This window comes from Halichondria panicea, chromosome 5, assembly GCF_963675165.1.
Source record: "Halichondria panicea chromosome 5, odHalPani1.1, whole genome shotgun sequence".
NCBI lineage: Eukaryota > Metazoa > Porifera > Demospongiae > Suberitida > Halichondriidae > Halichondria > Halichondria panicea.
This window is the reverse complement of record NC_087381.1, coordinates 2,163,217-2,185,737: the sequence shown is the minus strand read 5'-3', so window position 1 is coordinate 2,185,737 and position 22,521 is coordinate 2,163,217. Positions and strand designations below refer to the sequence as shown.

General features: G+C 38.8%; 2 protein-coding genes and 1 long non-coding RNA gene across 3 annotated transcripts; 2 read left to right on the top strand and 1 right to left on the bottom strand.

Moving 5' to 3' along the window:
* The first annotated feature begins 5,253 nt into the window (after window positions 1–5,253).
* LOC135336505 (uncharacterized) lies at window positions 5,254–6,878 on the top strand. Its single transcript, XM_064532336.1, has one exon. The coding sequence runs from the start codon at window positions 5,279–5,281 to the stop codon at window positions 6,761–6,763; it is 1,485 nt and encodes a 494-aa protein (XP_064388406.1). The 5' UTR covers window positions 5,254–5,278; the 3' UTR covers window positions 6,764–6,878.
* A 10,483-nt stretch (window positions 6,879–17,361) lies between these two features.
* Window positions 17,362–18,186, bottom strand: LOC135336652 (uncharacterized). Its single transcript, XR_010394873.1, has 2 exons — window positions 17,729–18,186; window positions 17,362–17,542 (listed from the first exon to the last, which is right to left on the bottom strand). It is a non-coding gene; the product is annotated as an uncharacterized LOC135336652 (long non-coding RNA).
* A 935-nt stretch (window positions 18,187–19,121) lies between these two features.
* On the top strand, window positions 19,122–21,362 carry LOC135336513 (uncharacterized). The gene has a single exon (XM_064532346.1). The coding sequence runs from the start codon at window positions 19,199–19,201 to the stop codon at window positions 20,639–20,641; it is 1,443 nt and encodes a 480-aa protein (XP_064388416.1). The 5' UTR covers window positions 19,122–19,198; the 3' UTR covers window positions 20,642–21,362.
* Window positions 21,363–22,521: the final 1,159 nt, after the last annotated feature.

The following is a 22,521-nucleotide window of genomic DNA, read 5'->3' as shown; positions in this document are numbered from 1 at the left end:
CAAGAGTTAAACAGACTTGATTCCACTCTACACCAGCAATTGGGTATAATAAAAAGCATACACACAATAATTCAGCAAAAATGTCTGTGTTTCAATTCAGTACAAGAGACCTACATATAGCTCTAGCTTTGCAGCCATGAAGTCACGTACTCTCAGCACTCATAGATCACTGGGTCTGCTTGATTGTAAAGAAAGTATACTAGTGACTCAAGCAGTACATGAATTCTGAGTATAATTATATGGAGCTGGAAATTAATGAGCTAAGCACACATGCAGTACGTATACAAAAAGCTTGCATGTCGACACTATAGCAATATATGTTGGAAGGAATACAATCACTGTACACTAATTACCTTTTCTTTTAAGTACTGACAGATCTTGGTAGCAATCTCTTCCTTCTTCAGGTCCAATAAAATGTTAATCAATGCTCTGAAGGTTGCTTTGCTGGGTTCGTGATCCTCCAGATTGACAAACAGTTGATGACTGCCACTAGATTGCCACTAACTTAAGCGATTTTCTTTACGTCAGCTTGTTCATTACCAGTCAACTCAAGACGGTGGATGTAGTTTTCAAAATCATCAAAGTTTATAGAAATGAGGGCAGTGTCTTTATCCTTGATTATTAGATCTAACTGCTCATCAGTGACTCCATGCTTGACCATCAACCCATGGAAGATGCTGGATCTTATATTTTATATTATATAACATGTTGAGAAATTGTAATGTATAACTTATAATAATTATATAATCTGGGATAAACTCTAAAATAATTTAAAAAAAGCTTGTATAATCTGGGATAAACTCTAAAATAATTTAAAAAAAGCTTGTATACATGCATTAATATAAGTCCAAAATACGCATGAAAGGGTCAGAGGATTACATAATTTTCCTGAAAATATATTTTGTATATAGATATACGGATGACTCACATTCTGCTTATCACCACTGATACTAAACACAGAGGGATCAATGTCATCATGAGCCACACCAACTAGGACCTGGGACAAAATAGCGCATATAATTATATCATGCATGTATATCAACATGTGCATGTGAATGTACTAAGGGTTATTTGCCACTCACCAGAAAGTTTCTCCCAGTGAACACGCTGTACTTGTTGAGAGTCTCCCTCAGACAGCTGTAAGTTCCCTCAGTCTCACTCCTCCACGTCTCAAGGGCCTGGACCACCTCCTGTCTGGGACTGACTAACTTTATGTTGGCATTAGCAGCTTGAGATTGGCTCAGGATTCTTCTGTACATGAAAAATAATACTGTTTGGATCGGAAATTTGACTAGCGAAATTAGAAACGAAGGCGTTTGAAATTTGTTCATCCTTCATGCCATTCTTGTCACTGTGAATACACTGTAGAGTGTTGATGTCCAAACCAGCATACGGCTCAAACTGGAGAAGACGTTTCAGTGAAAGTGCTCGATGAACCGATTTCACAGATTTTTTTGAAATAATCGATCAGTGATTCTCCAACTGCAATATTGGGACAAACATCTTGCACCGTTTCGAGAATTTTGTTGACTACCTTGGAGCGATGGGCTAGGCTCTCAGGTGTAAGAACTTCAGATCGTATTTTAATAGTGAACGATTTGTTGTCACAAAGCTCGAGATGTGTGGTGATTCCATCATCGTTGCACCAGCATATCCCACTCTTCCAAACGGAGCAACATTTTTGCAGGGAAGGGACATTGAGCAATACTTTGGTAGCAGGGGCAAGCCGAAATGTAAACACTATCCTCAGAATGAGGACGACCTGAAGGCAGCGAGGATCGAAAAAATATGTGTCTTGAGATGTTTCGAGTATCCAGCCAAAATGGTAGCTCATGGAAGTGTCTTCCTCCCACACATGCTCGGGAATTTCTATCCTAATAAGCCCGGGAAAGAAAGGTAGCGAGTGTCGTCTAGGTCCGGCTCCATCTTATGAGTGCCTAATTCATATTTTTAGGCCTGCAGCCATGTATTCTCCTTTGATCAATATAACGTGCAGGCATCCTTATGTATTATAGTCAACCTCTGTCAGAGCTTTTAAAGTGGGACCAGAAAGATGTCGCAGTGGACGCCCAAGCGACAGTACTTGCATGGTGCCCCATTAACAGTCGGGTTTGACTTATATACTGACTTACAAAATGTGTATGAAAATTAACCCTGACTATAATGATTTAGGCTGTATAAGAATAATTGCTAATTAGTAAACTGAGATAATAATTATGACTCGAACGCTGTTTGTTGTAAAAGGTGTGCAACATTTCAAACATTCATTCTGGAAGTTATAATTATTCTGTGCAGTATGATTTTTGTTAATGTTATGGAAACATTGTAGCTAATAGAAACAATAACTTGAAACACATCTGTGGACTGAAGCATATCACATTCTTTCAGTTTAGTAACATAATAATTATACTAAGACACACAAATGATGAGCAGTGCATGGTTTTCAATTACTGTAGAAAGCTTCCAAATCAGTTAGTACGATCAATTTTGTAGAATGACTATGCTCTTCAAATATAAAATCTTTGTGACTAGCGGCAACAAGGATAGATCTTTAGTCTTTAGACTTTACTATATGCATGCTAGGTAACTCCAGACTTGCAATCAGAGGAGGTCCGACAGGCACGGTGCAGCTCAAGTAATTAGCCGGCGCGCCTTTGCTTACTCTCAGCAAAAACATACGACGTGACGTGGGCGGGGCGTGGGCGGATAATTATTGCTTAATCAAAGACTAATTGCCTGAGCTGCACCGCGCCTGTCGTACCTCCTCTGACTTGCAGTAGAGCGTTTTCATGTGACGCACAGTCACGTGAAAATCAACTTGTCGGCCATTTTGGACTACAGCTGGACTCTGTTTATCTAGCTAGCTGCCAAGTTTTAAGATGTTCCAAGTGATCAGGACAATATAAAGATGTCTCGTTTTACAGGACTCCTAAAGTGTGATAAAGACCAGAGGGTATGAGCTTACAAAAAGAGAAGAGGTGGCTTCTTATTTAGAGAGACCTGAAAAGTACAATATACTGGAACAGACTGGAAGATGCTCAAAGCCTCCTCTCACTTGGTAGTCAAAGTCATGTGTTGATCCTACTCGAGCATAAGAAGACATGAAACTAGAAAATGGCACAGCAACACAAACTGATTTAACGATCCCCAGCTAGCTAACAGCTGATAGGGTTCCGGTGCTACAAGTTATTGAATATCCAAGTTTAAGTGTCACAGCAATGACAATGTTGTTTGTAAAGTTTTATTCTGGTCTGCCAAACCTTTTGGCGAGGGCAAGTACTGCAAAATTTTGTTGGTGTCTTTTCTATATTATAATCAAAACTAAAAAACATTTGCAATGTGAACGTTGCTAGGATTGCCAGGAAAAGAAAAAGCGAAGAAACAAGAAATTCGGCGAGTGCATAACTCCAATCCGTTACAACTTCATTCACATGTACTGTTTCAATTTTTTGTTCGTTTTATGCTTTTCCTGGCCAATCCTTCAGTAATTTTTATCATAATAATTATAATTACATTGTATAGTGAATTTTTTGCAAGCTATATAATGTTTGTAATGTTTTCCCTTACAGTGTTGAGCAAACATGCAAGTGTTGGATGTGTGGGTGGATGATTGTGAATTCAGTTATTCGCCGTTCATTTTTACCCAACTTGTATTTTGATTCTAACATCATTATCAACAGTAGGCCACTCGGCTGTACATGTTCATGGCGTTGTAACGGATTGGAGTTATGCACTCGCCGAATTTCTTGTTTCTTCGCTTTTTCTTTTCCTGGCAATCCTAGCAACGTTCACATTGCAAATGTTTTTTAGTTTTGATTCCCTTTCTTTTTCATTACAGTAGTACATTAATGATAAGATATATGTGACGTTGATTAATTTGTCATTGTCCTGTAATCTTGTTGAAGATAATAATTATATAAGTGGTCGTTGGACAGAAGTATATTATACTCTTCAATAATGAAAGTGAAATACCTGAAGAGGAACATCAAGAAGCAAGAGAAGTTCAAGAAGAGAAGACAGGACTGGAATAAACATTATTATTTTATTCAGAATCTATGTGATAAAATGACAGCCATGTTTATACTATATACTGTAGATGTACTTCCAAGTGCAAAAGCATGGAGGCCTATGGCTATGGTATATCCAGTCAATGCATATGTCTAGCATATATAGCATACCTGAAGTGAGAGAGAATGGAGAGCCGAGCTGAAGAAAGGAGGCTTGTGTTATTGATGTCAAAGCCACGCCCACCTCATAAGTTGCCATGTGCGTTGCTGTGGCAGTCATTTAAAGATGGCGGAATTGCGTAGGTAAGAAAAGTAGAGCCTGAGAGGTCATTTGCCTCTTGGAAGCGAAAGCAATTCTGAGAAAAACGCCCATGGTCAGGATTCTAGTCGACTAGAGGCTGTATCTAGAATCTTCTGAAGATGTCTGTACAAGGAGGAAATGCTTTTCAAGAAAGTTACTTACTTACTTACTTACTTACTTACTTACTTACTAACTTACTTAGTCAGTCAGACAAAACGCGGTGAAATATGAAAATAGTGCAATTTTTCAAATATCAATAGTAATGCATGAGAATATTCATTGACTATAATTTCACACATTTAGACAGATAAAAGGCTAACTAAGCTATCTGTCAACTCAGTTTCTTGCTGTGGCCCTTTCCTGCAGAAATAGAGCAGTCTAAACACGAGTCAAAATTTGTGCAATAATTGAAAACACACACAACTGCACTGTCAATCCTATGTACAACCTACTGGTTGTACTAATAATGGTTCTGTTCTGTAACATGTTTTAGTCTGGTGCAATTATCTTTTGATGTAACCTTTCGTGGGTACTACGCCCTGATACAAGCCCGTATCCATGGGCTCTTAACAGGACGTGGGCTAACGTCCTGTACACAGGACGTGGGTGGGCTACGTCCTGATACGGGTCCGTTCACGGGCCCGAAACGACCCCGTGGATTTTTGGCTGTGATAGTCTCGCGGACCCAGACTCTGAAAGAGGGTATGGCCAATTTCACAGTACAGAATTGTGTTGACTGCGCCACAAATATCGTGGCGCTCTAAGTCAGTAAGTGGCTGATAAGTGTTTGTAGTAAGTTGTGAAACTGCACAGCTGCACGGCTAGCGATTTGGCAAATCTAATTATGTGATTTCATACATCCGTCCTCCACCCACTAACCAATTATCAATGCAAACAGCCACTTAGACCGCTGCATAAGTAGCTCATGAGTAATTTACCAGACGATAATGATATAATTATCGGCTGGTCCATGAAACTAAGAATAACTATGTTTTTCAAATATAAAGTTTTAGTCGCTAATGTGTACTTGAGTGCGGTAACTTGTTTGGTACTTTGCTCGGAGCAGCATCAAGCTGTGGTTTATATGGACACAGTCAACGGTGTGGACAACAGTAGTTGTTGGCTTGGTGAGATAGAACTGCCTTGCAAGTCGTTATCATTTGTCGGCAATAGAAGACCTGATGCTCTTGTAGCAGAGTTAAAACGAACATCTCATCAGCTGCATGGTTCAGATGAAGAATGTTATCCATGGATGTTTTTCAATGATACGATTGGAGAGTGTGCGTGTGGTGACATTCCCTATCGCTCTGTTCTGTGTGATCCCACAATTCCTCAGACGTCTATACTCGACTGTTATTGCATGACGTATGATAACATTACAAGAAAGACTGAACTAGGAGTGTGCTTCTTTGGCTGTGATCGTATTGCTGACACACTTTATACTAAACTACCAACTAATGTGAACGATTTGAACACCTATATGTGTGAGAAATACAACCGAGGTTCAACACTGTGTGGGAAGTGTCTACCAGGATATTCACCACTTGTGTACTCGTATGACATGAAATGTATGAACTGCACGGGAGAGAACATGACCTACAACTGGATCAAGTACATAGCAGTTGCTTACATTCCGTTAACAATCTTCTTTTTCTGTGTTGTGGGTTTCAAATTCAGTGGAACATCTCCATGGATGAAAGCTTTCATTTCTCTCTGTCAAGGTGTAGCTTCCCCTATAGTAGCCAGGTCTTTCTTGCGAATTGCCAGGAACAGGATGAATATCTTTATTCGAATACTCGAGTGTGTTTATGGTATTTGGAATTTGGATTTCTTCTGGACAATTATCCCACCGATATGCGTAAGTATAACTCCACTACAGGCAATTGCTTTAGATTATGCAATTGCATTCTATCCACTGTTACTGGTCACTGTTACTTATATACTAGTGAGTATGTACAGTCGGGACGTACGGGTAATCGTATGGCTTTGGAAACCATTTCACAAACTTCTGGGATGTTTCAGGAATAAGAAAACAGACTTTGAGGGTTCACTTGTAAAAGCTTTCGCCACTTTTTTTTTAGTCTCATACTTGAAGTTGATCGATGTTTCTTTTGATTTCCTTTTGTATACAGAGATGTACACATTCGAACACAGTAACAGTAGCCAGTATAGTGTCCGCTATGTTCTCTACCTCGATGCATCTGTCGATTACTTTAGTAAAGAACACCTTCCCTACGCTATCACTGCTTTGTTTGTTTTGATCTTTGTGATTATCTTTCCACTTGTGTTTCTTGTCATCTATCCAATGCGTTGGTTTCAACGAGTTCTCAACAAGTTTAGTGTTCAGCGCCAACACATCGATATGTTTGTTTACTGTTACCAAGGTTACTACAAGGATGGAACAAATGAAACTCGTGACTGTCGATGCTTTTCTATAACGTTCTTTCTCTCTTAAATTATAATGTTTGTCTGGTTCACCCTCTCACAAAGTATTTATTGTTATCCTATATGTGCTGTGCTTTTGACACTAGTAGTCATTGTTCAGCTACTGATACAACCATACAAAGAACAGTTCCGTATCTACAACTTAATCGATATTGTGATGATGTTGAATTTTGTTCTGATAATGGTGATGGCCACTGCTGCAGATGAAGCTAGCATGAAAGCAGTTCGTTTTACTAACTTTTCTTTTGTTCTTACCGGAATGTTTGTAGTTTTTCCATTTGTGTATTTAGTAGCTGTTACTATGTGGAAGATATGGTCAACAAATTGCTTCAAATTGTGTGCTAGGAGGGTGAAAGAGCTGGGTAATCATTGGAAACAACATCATAATATCGATATTAAAGAAAACGATACCTCTTATAATTTTCCTGATCGGATGGAAAATCCTATAAATTATCAAGTTCAAGCAGGCTTATTGCAAGGGGACAATCAACGACGCATCTCATACGGAACAGCTGCCTGATTGTTTTGATCAAAACTGAACATGCAATTTTGAACTCATTTTAGTAGATATGTATATGCCAAGTTTGCCCACGCATTTCATAACATGACTCCTAGAGCAGCTAGCGTCTCCACCTTAATTATAGCAGATAGATACTGTGAACCTGTATATAATTATAATCATTTCTGAAGGTCAAGATACCTATACTAATAGTCATTGTATACATGATTATTTTTGTCAATGTACAACGATTAAGTGGGAGTAAAGTAGTATTCCTCCAGAAAAATGTTATGTCCATTTTCATCAAGTTACTGTATAATTATGTTTACACCAAGAACTATACGAAATAGACTTGTAGCGAATGAATTTAATAGTCTATAGTGTATTTATCAGTATTCTATTCCGCATTTAATTTGTAAACTTGATAATTATTGTGATGTCATCGCAAAAATTAATTATACTAGTAGTAGTTAAACAACGGAAGGTTCCCGTACAGTCAACTGATCTAGAGAGAATTATTAACAAATTTTCTAATGAATCCACGTATGCCAATCAGTCTGCAATATCAAACCACTTTCCAACGGCCTGGAGTCGAGGCTATAGGCTTAGGTTAATTAACCACGGTTATTATCGAATATACACCTAAGGATCATCATTATCTCTTGTTAGTGGCTTACGATTGTTCAAAAACCCGGTGACGAAAAAGTGTAAGTGATGAATAACAACTCAGTGCATAATTAAATGAATGTTGGACACGTTAATAACCAACTCACTCTTAAGAGTTCTCAGTTCAAAGCAAATTGTTCAGTAGAATGGATGCAAACACAGGCATTACGTATTCGAGTGAGGAGTCGTACTCGGAGATTCCATTCTTACCAGGACCCTGTCCAGCCATTCCAGGGGGCCATTTAATTGAATCTCAATCCAGAAGAGGGTATAGCCGTAACGGATTGTATATATAGCGGGAAAGTTTCGTGGGATGCAACATTTCGCGGTTTTTTAGGACAGAGCAAAGTCAGAGTTCGCAAAGCTAACGTAAAGTCAAACGGCTATAGACTCCATCTACTCCATGGAGAGCAATAGAGCAATCTTTAAGCTCATGCATGATAGGCTGCTGGCCTTATTCTCATTACATCATGCAATTTTTACATTTCTATGTCTGCAGTTTTTCTCATCATAAAACAAAATGCAGGCATCATGACTTCAAGATGAGACCTATGTTTGGCCAGATATGCTGGAAGTGAGATGTTGCAGTGGATACCCAAGCGCCAGAACTAAATTGGTGCTCCGATTAGTAACAGCTGGATTTGACTTACATAATTATACAGACATACACAATGTGTAGGTACACATACTATGACTATATTGTGCATGTTGTAACGCTACATAACTATAAGCTTGTAGATTACTGTTCACAAGATTGTTTATATACACTGTTAGAAGAGAATTTCCATACCAATCAAAATTAGATAATCATTACATAATAAATTACTATTACATAATTATAATATGGATGCCTGTGTTTGAAATTTTTCCCACCTTTCACAATAAATATAGTTCCAGTTATCTTTCATTTTAGTTACATAATTATATACTGCGGACACACGAATGCAAAGCAGTGGTTTTCCAGAAAAAATTATACCGAATCAGTAATTAGTAGAACTATACTATACGTAGAATGACTACGCTTTTCAAATATAAAGTTTTAGTCGCTAGCTTGTACTTGAGTGTGGTAACTTGTTTGGTGCTTTGCTCGGAGCATCAAGTTGTGGTTTATGTGGACACAGTCAACGGTGTGGACAACAGTAGTTGTCGGCTTGGTGAGATAGAACTGCCTTGCAAGTCATTATCATTTGCCAGCGATGGAAGACCTGATGCTCTTGTAGCAGAGTTAAAGCGAACATCTCATCAACTGCTTGGTTCAGATGAAGAATGTTACCCATGGATGTTTTTCAACGATACGATTGGAGAGTGTGCGTGTGTTGACATTCCCTATCGCTCTGTTCTGTGTGATCCCACAATTCCTCAGACGTCTATACTCGACTGTTATTGCATGACATATGATAACATTACAAGAAAGACTGAACTAGGAGTGTGCTTCTTTGGCTGTGATCGTATTGCTGACACACTGTATTATGAATTACCAACTAATGTGAGCGATTTGAATACCTATATGTGCGAGAAGTACAACCGTGATTCAACACTGTGTGGGCAGTGTCTACCAGGGTATTCACCACTCTTGTACTCGTATGAAATGGGCTGCATGAACTGTACGGGAGAGAACATGACCTACAACTGGATCAAGTACATAGCAGTTGCTTACATTCCATTAACAATCTTCTTTTTCTTTGTTGTGGGTTTAAAATTCAGTGGAACACATCCATGGATGAAAGCTTTCATTTCTCTCTGTCAAGGTTTAGCCTCCCCTATAGTACTCAGATCTTTCTTGCGAGTTGCTAGGAATAGGGCGAATATCTTCATTCGACTAATCGGATGTGTTTATGGTATTTGGAATTTGGATTTTTTTCGGACAATTATCCCACCGATTTGCGTGAGTGTAACTCCACTACAGGCACTTGCTTTAGATTATGCAATTGCATTCTATCCACTTTTACTAGTCACTGTTACTTATATACTAGTGAGTATGCACAGTCGTGACGTAAGGGTCATTGTATGGCTTTGGAAACCATTTCACAAACTTCTAGGCTCTTTCAGTAATAAGAAAACGGACTTTGAGGGTTCGATTGTAAAAGCTTTCGCCACTTTTTTTTTACTCTCATACTTGAAGGTGATCGATGTTTCTTTTGATTTCCTTTTGTATACAGAGATGTACACATTTGAACACAGTAACAGTAGCCAGTATAGTGTCCGCTATGTTCTCTACCTGGATTCATCTGTGGATTACTTCAGTAAAGAACACCTTCCCTACGCTATCACTGCTTTGTTTGTTTTGATCTTTGTGATTATCTTTCCACTTGTATTTCTTGTCATCTATCCAATGCGTTGGTTTCAACGAATACTGAACAAGTTTAAAGTTCAGCGTCAACACGTCGATATGTTTGTTTACTGTTATCAAGGTTACTACAAGGACGGGACAAATGGAACTCGTGACTGTCGATGCTTTTCTATAACGTTCTTTCTAACTAATATTATTACGTTTGTCTTGTTCACCCTCTCACGAAATATTGATTGCTATCCCATATGTGCCGTGTTTTTAGTACTAATAGTCATCGTCCAGCTACTGGTACAGCCATACAAAGAGCAGTTTCGTATCTACAACTTAATCGATATTGTGATGATGTTGAATATTGTTCTGATATCAGTGATGGTAACTGCTTCAATTGAAGCTAGCCTGAAAACAGTTCGTTTTGTTAACTTTTCTTATATTCTTACCGAAATGTTTGTAGTTCTTCCATTTGTGTATTTCATAGCTGTTACTATGTGGAAGGTATGGTCAACAAATTGCTTCAAAGTGTGTGTTAGGAGGGTGAAAGAGCTGGGTAGTCATTGGAGACAGCATAATATTGAAGAAAACGACACCTCTGATAATTTTCCTGATAGAATGGAAAATCCTATAAATTATCAAGTTCAAGCAGGCTTATTGCAAGGGGAGAATCAACGACGTATCTCATACGGAACAGCTGCCTGATTGTTTTAATCAACTGAACATGCAATTTTGAACTCATTTTAGGATATGTATATGCCAAAGTTTGCCCACGCATTTCATAACAAAATAATAACTATTTTGACTCCTAGAGCAGCTAGCGTCTCCACCTTAATTATAGCAGATAGATACTGTGAACCTGTATATAATTATAACCTGTATTATATGTATATCTAATTTCTGAAGGTCAAGATACCTATACTAATATATAGTCATCGTATACATGATTATTTTGTAGTACATTAAAGTGTAAGTGATGAATAAACATTTCGGTGCATAAATGAACGCTTGACACGTTAATAACCTAACTCACTCTTAAGAGTTTTCAGTTCAAAGTTCACTATAAATTGTTCAGTAGAATGGATGCAAACACAGGCATTACGTATTCAAGTGAGAAGTCGTACTCGGATTGAGATCCCACTCTTACCAGGACCCTGTCCAGCTATTCCAGGGGGCCGTTTAATTCTCAATCTAGAAGAGGGTAGCCGTAACAGAGTGTGTTTAATATGCAACAGCCCATGCATTCCTTGGCAGCACATTTTGTGAGCCGGTTGGACTTGGAGTTAACTACTCTTTTCCATCATTGCGATTTCAGTCGCATGATGTTTGATTACAAAAAGTGCTGAATGAGGGCCCCCGACATACAAGCATATTGCTATAACCACATGTATATATCCATACAGTCTCAAAGTCAGAGTTCGCAGACCGACTATAATTATGTCTTATATTATCAGGTGATTCGTAAAGTCGAACGACTATAGACTATATCCACTCCGGGCCATGGAGAGTAATAGAGCAATATAGCAATCTTTAAGCTCATAAAATAGGCCTTATTCTCAGTACATGGTGCAATTTTTACATTTCTATGTCTGCATATAATTATTTATGTTAGAGTTTTCTCACCCTCACCTCTCACCCTTGATTCTAAATGCAGGCATCCTAACTTCAAGATGAGACCTACGTTTGGCCAGATACTTACGCATTACTAAAGTGAGGTGTTGCAGTAGCGCCAGACTTGGTACCCCATTACATACAATTGTAGGTAAACACACTATGACTGTATTGTGCATGTTGTGACGCTTGTAGATTACTGTTGACAAGATTTTTTTATAGACTGTTAGTTTATACCAAAATATAATTGAATGCCTGTGTTTGAAATCTTTCTCACCTTTGTTGGCAGAGTTGAGTGCCAGAACTAGCTAAGCGGCGGAGTCAGTTCAAGATTTGACAAGGGTTTAACATTAAACAAGATAGACAAAAGTAACAACTGACAAAACAGAGATCATACATGCACCAAAAACAAGAGAAACGTGCAGGGCCTCTTTACAAAGAATCTATTGTTAACACAAATAGAGGCTCTGCTCCACAGGAAGTAATTAACCTACTTAACATACCTATAACAGAAACCATAGCTACAGTACAAATTAACTAAGTAAACAATGTACACATTAGTCAAGTGCACACACATACACATAATAATAACAACCTTTCACAATAAATATAGTTACAGTTATCTTTCATTTTGGTTACATAATTATACTGCGGACACACATGAATGCAAAGCAGTGGTTTTCTATTGCAATAGGAAAGATAGTAGAACTATACTAGCTATACGTAGAATGACTACGCACTTCAAATATAAAGTTTTAGTTGCTAGTGTGTACTTGAGTGTGGTAACTTGTTTGGTACTTTGCTCGGAGCATCAAGCTGTGGTTTATGTGGACACAGTCAACGGTGTGGACAACAGTAGTTGTCGGCTTGGTGAGATAGAACTGCCTTGCAAGTCATTATCATTTGCCAGCGATGGAAGACCTGATGCTCTTGTAGCAGAGTTAAAACGAACATCTCATCAGCTGCATGGTTCAGATGAAGAATGTCATCCATGGATGTTTTTCAACTACACAATTGGAGAGTGTGCATGTGGTGACATTCCCTATCGCTCTGTTCTGTGTGATTCCACAATTCCTCAGATGTCTTTACTCGACTGTTATTGCATGACGTATGATAACATTATAAGAAAGACTGAACTAGGAGTGTGCTTCTTTGGCTGTGGTCACATTCCTGCCACACTCTATACTAAACTACCAACTAATGTGAACGATTTGAACACCTACATGTGCGAGAAATACAACCGCGATTCAACACTGTGTGGGAAGTGTCTACCAGGATATTCACCACTCTTGTACTGGTATGAAATGAAATGCATGAACTGCACAGGAGAGAACATGACCTACAACTGGATCAAGTACATAGCAATTGCTTACATTCCTTAACAATCTTCTTTTTCTTTGTTGTGGTTTTTAAATTCAGTGGAACATCTCCATAGATGAAAGCTTTCATTTCTCTCTGTCAAGGGGTAGCCTCCCCTGTAGTAGCCAGATCTTCCTTGCAAATTGCTAGGCACAGGATGAACATCTTTATTCGACTACTCGGATGTGTTTATGGTATTTGGAATTTGGATTTTTTCCGGACAATTATCCCACCGATATGTGTGAGTGTAACTCCACTACAGGCACTTGCTTTAGATTATGCAATTGCATTCTATCCACTGTTACTGGTCACTGTTACTTATATACTAGTGAGTATGTACAGTAGGAACGTACGGGTCATTGTTTGGCTTTGGAAACCATTTCACAAACTTCTAGGTTTTTTCAGTAATAAGAAAACAGACTTTGAGAGTTCGATTGTAAAAGCTTTTGCCACTTTTTTTTTACTCTCATACTTGAAGTTGATCGATGTTTCTTTTGATTTCCTTTTGTATACAGAGATGTACACATTTGAACACAGTAACAGTAGACAGTATAGTATCCGCTATGTTCTCTACCTGGATGCATCTGTGGATTACTTCAGTAAAGAACACCTTCCCTACGCTATCACTGCTTTGTTTGTTTTGATCTTTGTGATTATCTTTCCACTTGTATTTCTTGTCATCTATCCAATGCGTTGGTTTCAATGAGTTCTGAACAAGTTTAAAGTTCAGTGTCAACACGTTGATATGTTTGTTTACTGTTATCAAAGTTACTACAAGGATGGGACAAATGGAACTCGTGACTGTCGATGCTTTTCTATAACATTCTTTCTCACTCATATCATTATGTTCGTCTTGTTTACACTCTCACGAAATATTTATTGCTATCCCATATGTGCCGTGTTTTTGATACTAATAGTCATCGTCCAGCTACTGGTACAGCCATACAAAGAACAGTTTCGTATCTACAACTTAATCGATATTGTGATTATGTTGAATATTGTTCTGATAATGGTGATGGCCACTGCTGCAGATGAAGCTAGCATGAAAGCGATTTCTTTTGCCAAATTTTCTTACGCTCTTACTGGAATGTTTGCAGTTGCTCCATTTGTGTATTTAGTAGCTGTTACTATGTGGAGGATATGGTCAACAAATTGCTTCAAATTATGTGCTAGGAAGGTGAAAGAGCTGGGTAGTCATTGGAAACAGCATTATAATATCGATATTGAAGAAAACGACACCTCTTATAATTTTTCTGATCGGATGGAAAATCCTATAAATTATCAAGTTCAAGCAGGTTTATTGCAAGGGGAGAATCAACGATGCATCTCATACGGAACAGTTGCCTGATGGTTTTGATCAACTTAACATGCAATATTGAACTCATTTAGTATATGTAGCTATGTGCCAATTAGTTTTCCCATACATTTTCTAATAACTATTTTGACTCCTAGAGCAGCTAGCGTCTCCACCTTAATTATAGCAGATAGATACTGTGAACCTGTATATACTAATTTCTGAAGGTCAAGATACCTATACTAATAGTCATCGTATACATGATTATTTTTGTAGTACATTAGACAAGTGGAGTAAAGTATATGGTATTCCCCCAGAAAAATGTTATGTCCATTTTCATCAAGTTGTATTGCGTTTTCGTCATTGCAAAAATTAATTGTGCTAGTAGGAGTTAACTACAACGGAGGGTTCCGTATATACTCAAGTATATACAGAGAATTATTAACAAATTTACTATTGAATCTTCCAACGCCAAACAGTCTGTAAATAGCAGACCCACTTTCCAACGGCCTGGAGTCGAGGCTATAGGCTAAAGTTAATGTTAACTGCGGTTATTATCGAATACACCTAAGGATCATCATTATCTCCTGTTATAGTGGCTTATGATTGTTCGAAAACTCGGTGACGAAAAAGTGTATATAAGTGATGAATAATAACTCAGTGCATAATTAAATGAACGCTTGACACGTTAATAACCTAACTCACTCTTAAGAGTTCTCAGTTCAAAGTTCACTATAAATTGTTCAGTAGAATGGATGCAAACACAGGCATCACGTATTCGAGTGAGAAGTCGTACTCGGAGGTCCCATTCTTACCAGGACCCTGTCCAGCTATTCCAGGGGGCCGTTTAATTGAATCTCTATCCAGAAGAGGGTAGCCGTAACGGATTGTATAACGGGAAAGTTTCGTGGGATGCAACATTTCGCGTTTTTTGAGGGCAGAGCAAAGTTAGGGTTCGCAGACCGACGAGCTATGTCTTATATCATCAGGTGATTCGTAAAGTCAAACGGCTATAGACTCCATCTACTCCATGGAGAGCAATAGAGCTCATAATAGGCTGCTGGCATTATTCTCATTACATCGTGCAATTTTTACATTTCTATGTCTGCATAATTATCATTATAGTTTTTTCTCCCCCTAAATGCAGGCATCCTGACTTTAAGATGAGACCTACATTTGGCCTGGGTATTACTAAAGTGAGGTGTTGCAGTGGATGTCAAAGCGCCAGAACTGGTGCTCCGATTAGTAACAGCTGGATTTGACTTACATAATTTTACAGACATACACAATGTGTAGGTACACATACTATGACTATATTGTGCATGTTGTAACGCTACATAACTATAAGCTTGTAGATTACTGTTCACAAGATTGTTTATATGCACTGTTAGAAGAAAATTTCCATACCAATCAAAATTATAGACATAATAAATTACTATTACATGATTATAATATGGATGCCTGTGTTTGAAATCTTTCCCACCTTTCACAATAAATATAGTTCCAGTTATCTTTCATTTTGGTTACATAATTATATACTGCGGACACACACGAATGCAAAGCAGTGGTTTTCCAGAAAAAATTATACCGAATCAGTAATTAGTAGAACTATACTATACGTAGAATGACTACGCTCTTTAAATATAATGTTTTAGTCGCTAGCTTGTACTTGAGTGTGGTAACTTGTTTTGTGCTTTGCTCAGAGTATCACGCTGTGGTTTATGTGGACACAGTCAACGGTGTGGACAACAGTAGTTGTCAACTTGGTGAGATAGAACTGCCTTGCAAGTCGTTATCATTTGCCGGCGATGGAAGACCTGAAACACTTGTAGCAGAGTTAAAATTAACATCTCATCAGCTGCATGGTTCAGATGAAGAATGTTATCCATGGATATTTTTCAATGACACGATTGGAGAGTGTGCGTGTGGTGACATTCCCTATCGCTCTGTTCTGTGTGATCCCACAATTCCTCAGACGTCTATACTAGACTATTACTGCATGACGTATGATAACATTACAAGAAAGACTGAACTAAGAGTGTGCTTCTTTGGCTGTGATCGTATTGCTGACACACTGTATTATAGATTACCAACTAATGTGAGCGATTTGAATACCTATATGTGACAGGCTCTGGGAAAAAGGACATATTGGAGCAGATATTGGTATTGAGCAATAGCCAGATTTATGGACTGCAGTGCATAATCTCATAATAATTTTTCTTAGCTTATAGTTATCTACTATGGAAGGGTATTAGAGTCAAAATTCCCAGCCTTTTTGTCCCAGTAAATGTCCCGGTGTTTGTCCCAGTAAACATCCCGGTAAAGGTCCCAGTACATGTCCCGGTACGCCTTTTTCCTGTGGGCAAGGTCGACCAGCCTCCCAAATTTGGGGTGTGGTTGTCACAGCCCAGCAATTACTGCTGCATCCGCTCCAGTTTCTTGCCCCGGCAAGTGTCCCGGTATGTGTCCCAGTAAGTGTCCCGGTATGTGTCCCGGTATGTGTCCCGGCACATGCCCCAGTACCAGAATAAAGATTGCGACAAGTTAACTCATGGAATGCGCATGCGCAATGGAAGTGAATGCCTCGTGTCATAAAAGAGCCTTGTGGAGGCTAAGAAGATACGAAGAACCTAGCCATGTGAGGCTAAGAAGACACAAAGAACCTAGCCTTGTGAGGCTAAGAAGACACTAAGAACCTAGCATGCAGCCTTGTGAGGGGCTAAGAAGACTCAAACTTCTGATTTGATTTTACACATAAACTTATGACTGTTTGTTGTTGTTTTTTGTCTCAAGAGGAGGGTTGTAGTGCATAGTAGTGAGGCAGCTGCCTATTATACAAGACCACTCCCATTTTAGTCATGTAAACCGGATAATTATACACAAAATAAAGCCAGTGTTAAATTTAAAGTTATAATGTTTAATAGATTGGAGTACAAAGGAGTATGAAACAGCACTTGAAATGGGTGGTATTAAAGTCGTTCTAGAGGAATGCAGTCCAGTTCAAGAGTGTTTCCGTCGGTTGGTGACAGATATTCTTGGTGTTCCTCTTCATAGAAGTTACTCTAGGACTTGCTGCACTAATCTATGTGTATAGATGTATGTCAGTGACACTGATAGTGTCTTCGCTTCTACTGCACTGTCACATACATTCTACTGTACTGTCACACACATACTGTACTGTCAGATCACATACATCAAGACACTAATTATTATATATAATGCACACTAGGCTAATCACTCCCTAAAGTGTATTGCCTCGAATAAATACCTCGTGAAGTTTTGCGTTTTATCACTGGGACACATACCGGGACACTTACTGGGACACAAACCGGGACACTTACTGGGACACATACCGGGACACTTGCTGGGGCAAAGAACTGGAGCGGATGCAAGCAGTAATTGCTGGGCTGTGACGACCACACCTCAAATTTGGGAGGCAGGTCGACCTCGCCCACAGGAAAAAGGCGTACCGGGACGTGTACCGGGACATTTACCGGGACATTTACCAGGACAAACACTGGGACAAATACTGGGACAAAAGCTGGGAATTTTGACTCTAATACCCTTCCATAATCTACAGTCTTTCTACTACTTCTTTGTAAAATCTGATGCTCTGAATCCGAATCCAACACGTTTCACCAAAGCGCTTTGTCTAAGCATCCACCATTACCTTACTTTTCCAAATTTAGCAAGTGGGCGTTTCTCAATACCACTACTTTGAGTTTCCAACATGCATAACTCAGGCATGAAAAAAGGTATATGTAAACTAAGCATATCACAATGCATAGGCAATTCTTTGCTCTATCATCTGGTATTTAAATCTCAACAATTGTAGCCTGCTCCAATATGGCCTTTTCCCCAGAGCCTGTCACATATGTGTGTGCGAGAAGTACAACCGTGATTCAACACTGTATGGGAAGTGTCTACCAGGGTATTCACCACTCTTGTACTCGTATGAAATGAACTGTACGGGAGAGAACATGACCTACAACTGGATCAAGTACATAGCAGTTGCTTACATTCCATTAACTATCTTCTTTTTCATTGTTGTGGGTTTCAAATTCAGTGGAACATCTCCATGGATGAAAGCTTTCATTTCTCTCTATCAAAGTGTAGCTTCCCCTATAGTAGCCAGGTCTTTCTTGCGAATTGCAGGAACAGGATGAACATCTTTATTCGACTACTCGAGTGTGTTTATGGTATTTGGAAATTGGATTAATATCTTCCAGACAATTATCCCACCGATATGCGTGAGTGTAACTCCACTACAGGCACTTGCTTTAGATTATGGAATTGCATTCTATCCATTGTTACTAGCCACTGTTACTTATATACTAGTGAGTATGTACAGTTGGGACGTACGGGTCATTGTATGGCTTTGGAAACCAAACGGTTCACCGAACGGCCTGAAACTGACCCGTGGATTTTTGGCTGTGATAGTCTCGCGGACCCAGACCCTGAAAGAGGGTATGGCCAATTTCACCGTACAGAGTTGTGTTGACTGCGCCACAAATATCGTGGCGCTCTAAGTCAGTAAGTGGCTGATAAGTGTTTGTAGTAAGTTGTGAAACCACACAGCTGCATGGCTAGCGATTTGGCAAATCTAATTATGTGGTTTCACACATCCGTCCTCTAACCACTTATCAATGCAAACATCCACTTAGACCGCTGCATAAGTAGCATGAGTAATTTGCCACGATAATGATATATCGGCTGGTCCACGAGACTAAGAATAACTATGTTCAAATATAAAGTTTTAGTCGCTAGTGTGTACTTGAGTGCGGTAACTTGTTTGGTACTTTGCTCGGAGTATCAAGCTGTGGTTTATGTGGACACAGTCAACGGTGTGGACAACAGTAGTTGTTGGCTTGGTGAGATAGAACTGCCTTGCAAGTCGTTATTATTTGCCGGCAATGGAAGACCTGATGTTCTTGTAGCAGAGTTAAAACGAACATCTCATCAGCTGCATGGTTCAGATGAAGAATGTTATCCATGGATGTTTTTCAATGATACGATTGGAGAGTGTGCGTGTGGTGACATTCCCTATCGCTCGGTTCTGTGTGATCCCACAATTCCTCAGACGTCTATACTAGACTGTTATTGCATGACGTATGATAACATTACAAGAAAGACTGAACTAGGAGTGTGCTTCTTTGGCTGTGATCGTATTGCTGACACACTTTATACTAAACTACCAACTAATGTGAGCGATTTGAACACCTATATGTGTGAGAAATACAACCGAGGTTCAACACTGTGTGGGAAGTGTCTACCAGGATATTCACCACTTGTGTACTCGTATGACATGAAATGTATGAACTGCACAGGAGAGAACATGACCTACAACTGGATCAAGTACATAGCGGTTGCTTACATTCTGTTAACAATCTTCTTTTTCTGTGTTGTGGGTTTCAAATTCAGTGGAACATCTCCATGGATGAAAGCTTTCATTTCTCTCTGTCAAGGTGTAGCTTCCCCTATAGTAGCCAGGTCTTTCTTGCGAATTGCCAGGAACAGGATGAATATCTTTATTCGAATACTCGAGTGTGTTTATGGTATTTGGAATTTGGATTTCTTCTGGACAATTATCCCACCGATATGCGTAAGTATAACTCCACTACAGGCACTTGCTTTAGATTATGCAATTGCATTCTATCCACTGTTACTGGTCACTGTTACTTATATACTAGTGCGTATGTACAGTCGGGACGTACAGGTAATCGTATGGCTTTGGAAACCATTTCACAAACTTCTGGGATGTTTCAGGAATAAGAAAAGAGACTTTGAGGGTTCGCTTGTAAAAGCTTTCGCCACTTTTTTTTTACTCTCATACTTGAAGTTGATCGATGTTTCTTTTGATTTCCTTTTGTATACAGAGATGTACACATTCGAACACAGTAACAGTAGCCAGTATAGTGTCCGCTATGTTCTCTACCTCGATGCATCTGTGGATTACTTCAGTAAAGAACACCTTCCCAACGCTATCACTGCTTTGTTTGTTTTGATCTTTGTGATTATCTTTCCACTTGTGTTTCTTGTCATCTATCCAATGCGTTGGTTTCAACGAGTTCTGAACAAGTTTAGTGTTCAGCGCCAACATGTTGATATGTTGTTTACTGTTACCAAGGTTACTACAAGGATGGAACAAATGGAACTCGTGACTGTCGATGCTTTTCTATAACGTTCTTTCTCTCTCAAATTATAATGTTTGTCTGGTTCACCCTCTCACAAAGTATTTATTGCTATCCTATATGTGCTGTGCTTTTGACACTAGTAGTCATTGTTCAGCTACTGGTACAGCCATACAAAGAACAGTTTCGTATCTACAACTTAATCGATATTGTGATGATGTTGAATTTTGTTCTGATAACGGTGATGGCCACTGCTGCAGATGAAGCTAGCATGAAAGCAGTTCGTTTTACTAACTTTTCTTTTGTTCTTACCGGAATGTTTGTAGTTTTTCCATTTGTGTATTTAGTAGCTGTTACTATGTGGAAGATATGGTCAACAAATTGCTTCAAATTGTGTGCTAGGAGGGTGAAAGAGCTGGGTAATCATTGGAAACAACATCATAATATCGATATTAAAGAAAACGATACCTCTTATAATTTTCCTGATCGGATGGAAAATCCTATAAATTATCAAGTTCAAGCAGGCTTATTGCAAGGGGACAATCAACGACACATCTCATACGGAACAGCTGCCTGATTGTTTTGATCAAAACTGAACATGCAATTTTGAACTCATTTTAGTAGATATGTATATGTCAAAGTTTGCCCACGCATTTCATAACAAAATAATAACTATTTTGACTCCTAGCAGCTAGCGTCTCCACCTTAATTATAGCAGATAGATACTGTGAACCTGCATGTATATATAATTATATCTAATTTCTGAAGGTCAAGATACCTATACTAATAGTCATTGTATACATGATTATTTTTGTCAATGTACGACGATTAAGTGGGAGTAAAGTACTATTCCTCCAGAAAAATGTTATGTCCATTTTCATCAAGTTACTGTATAATTATGTTTACACCAAGAACTATACGAAATAGACATGTAGCGAATGAATTTAATAGTCTATAGTGTATATCAGTATTCTATTCCACATTTAATTTGTAAACTTGATAATTATTGTGATGTCATCGCAAAAATTAATTATACTAGTAGTAGTTAAACAACGGAAGGTTCCTGTACAGTCAACTGATCTAGAGAGAATTATTAACAAATTTTCTAATGAATCCACGTATGCCAATCAGTCTGCAATATCAAACCACTTTCCAACGGCCTGGAGTCGAGGCTATATAGGCTTAGGTTAATTAACCACGGTTATTATCGAATATACACCTAAGGATCATCATTATCTCTTGTTAGTGGCTTACGATTGTTCGAAAACCCGGTGACAAAAAAGTGTAAGTGATGAATAACAACTCAGTGCATAATTAAATGAATGTTGGACACGTTAATAACCAACTCACTCTTAAGAGTTCTCAGTTCAAAGCAAATTGTTCAGTAGAATGGATGCAAACACAAGCATTACGTATTCGAGTGAGGAGTCGTACTCGGAGATCCCATTCTTACCAGGACCCTGTCCAGCCATTCCAGGGGGCCGTTTAATTGAATCTCAATCCAGAAGAGGGTAGCCGTAACGGATTGTATATATAGCGGGAAAGTTTCGTGGGATGCAACATTTCACGATTTTTTAGGACAGAGCAAAGTCAGAGTTCGCAAAGCTAACGTAAAGTCAAACGGCTATAGACTCCATCTACTCCATGGAGAGCAATAGAGCAATCTTTAAGCTCATGCATGATAGGCTGCTGGCCTTATTCTCATTACATCATGCAATTTTTACATTTCTATGTCTGCAGTTTTTCTCACCATAAAACAAAATGCAGACATCATGACTTCAAGATGAGACCTACGTTTGGCCAGATATGCTTGAAGTGAGATGTTGCAGTGGATATCAAAGCGCCAGAACTTAATTGGTGCTTCGATTAGTAACACCTGGATTTGACTTACATAATTATACAGACACACAAAATGTGTAGGTAAACATAC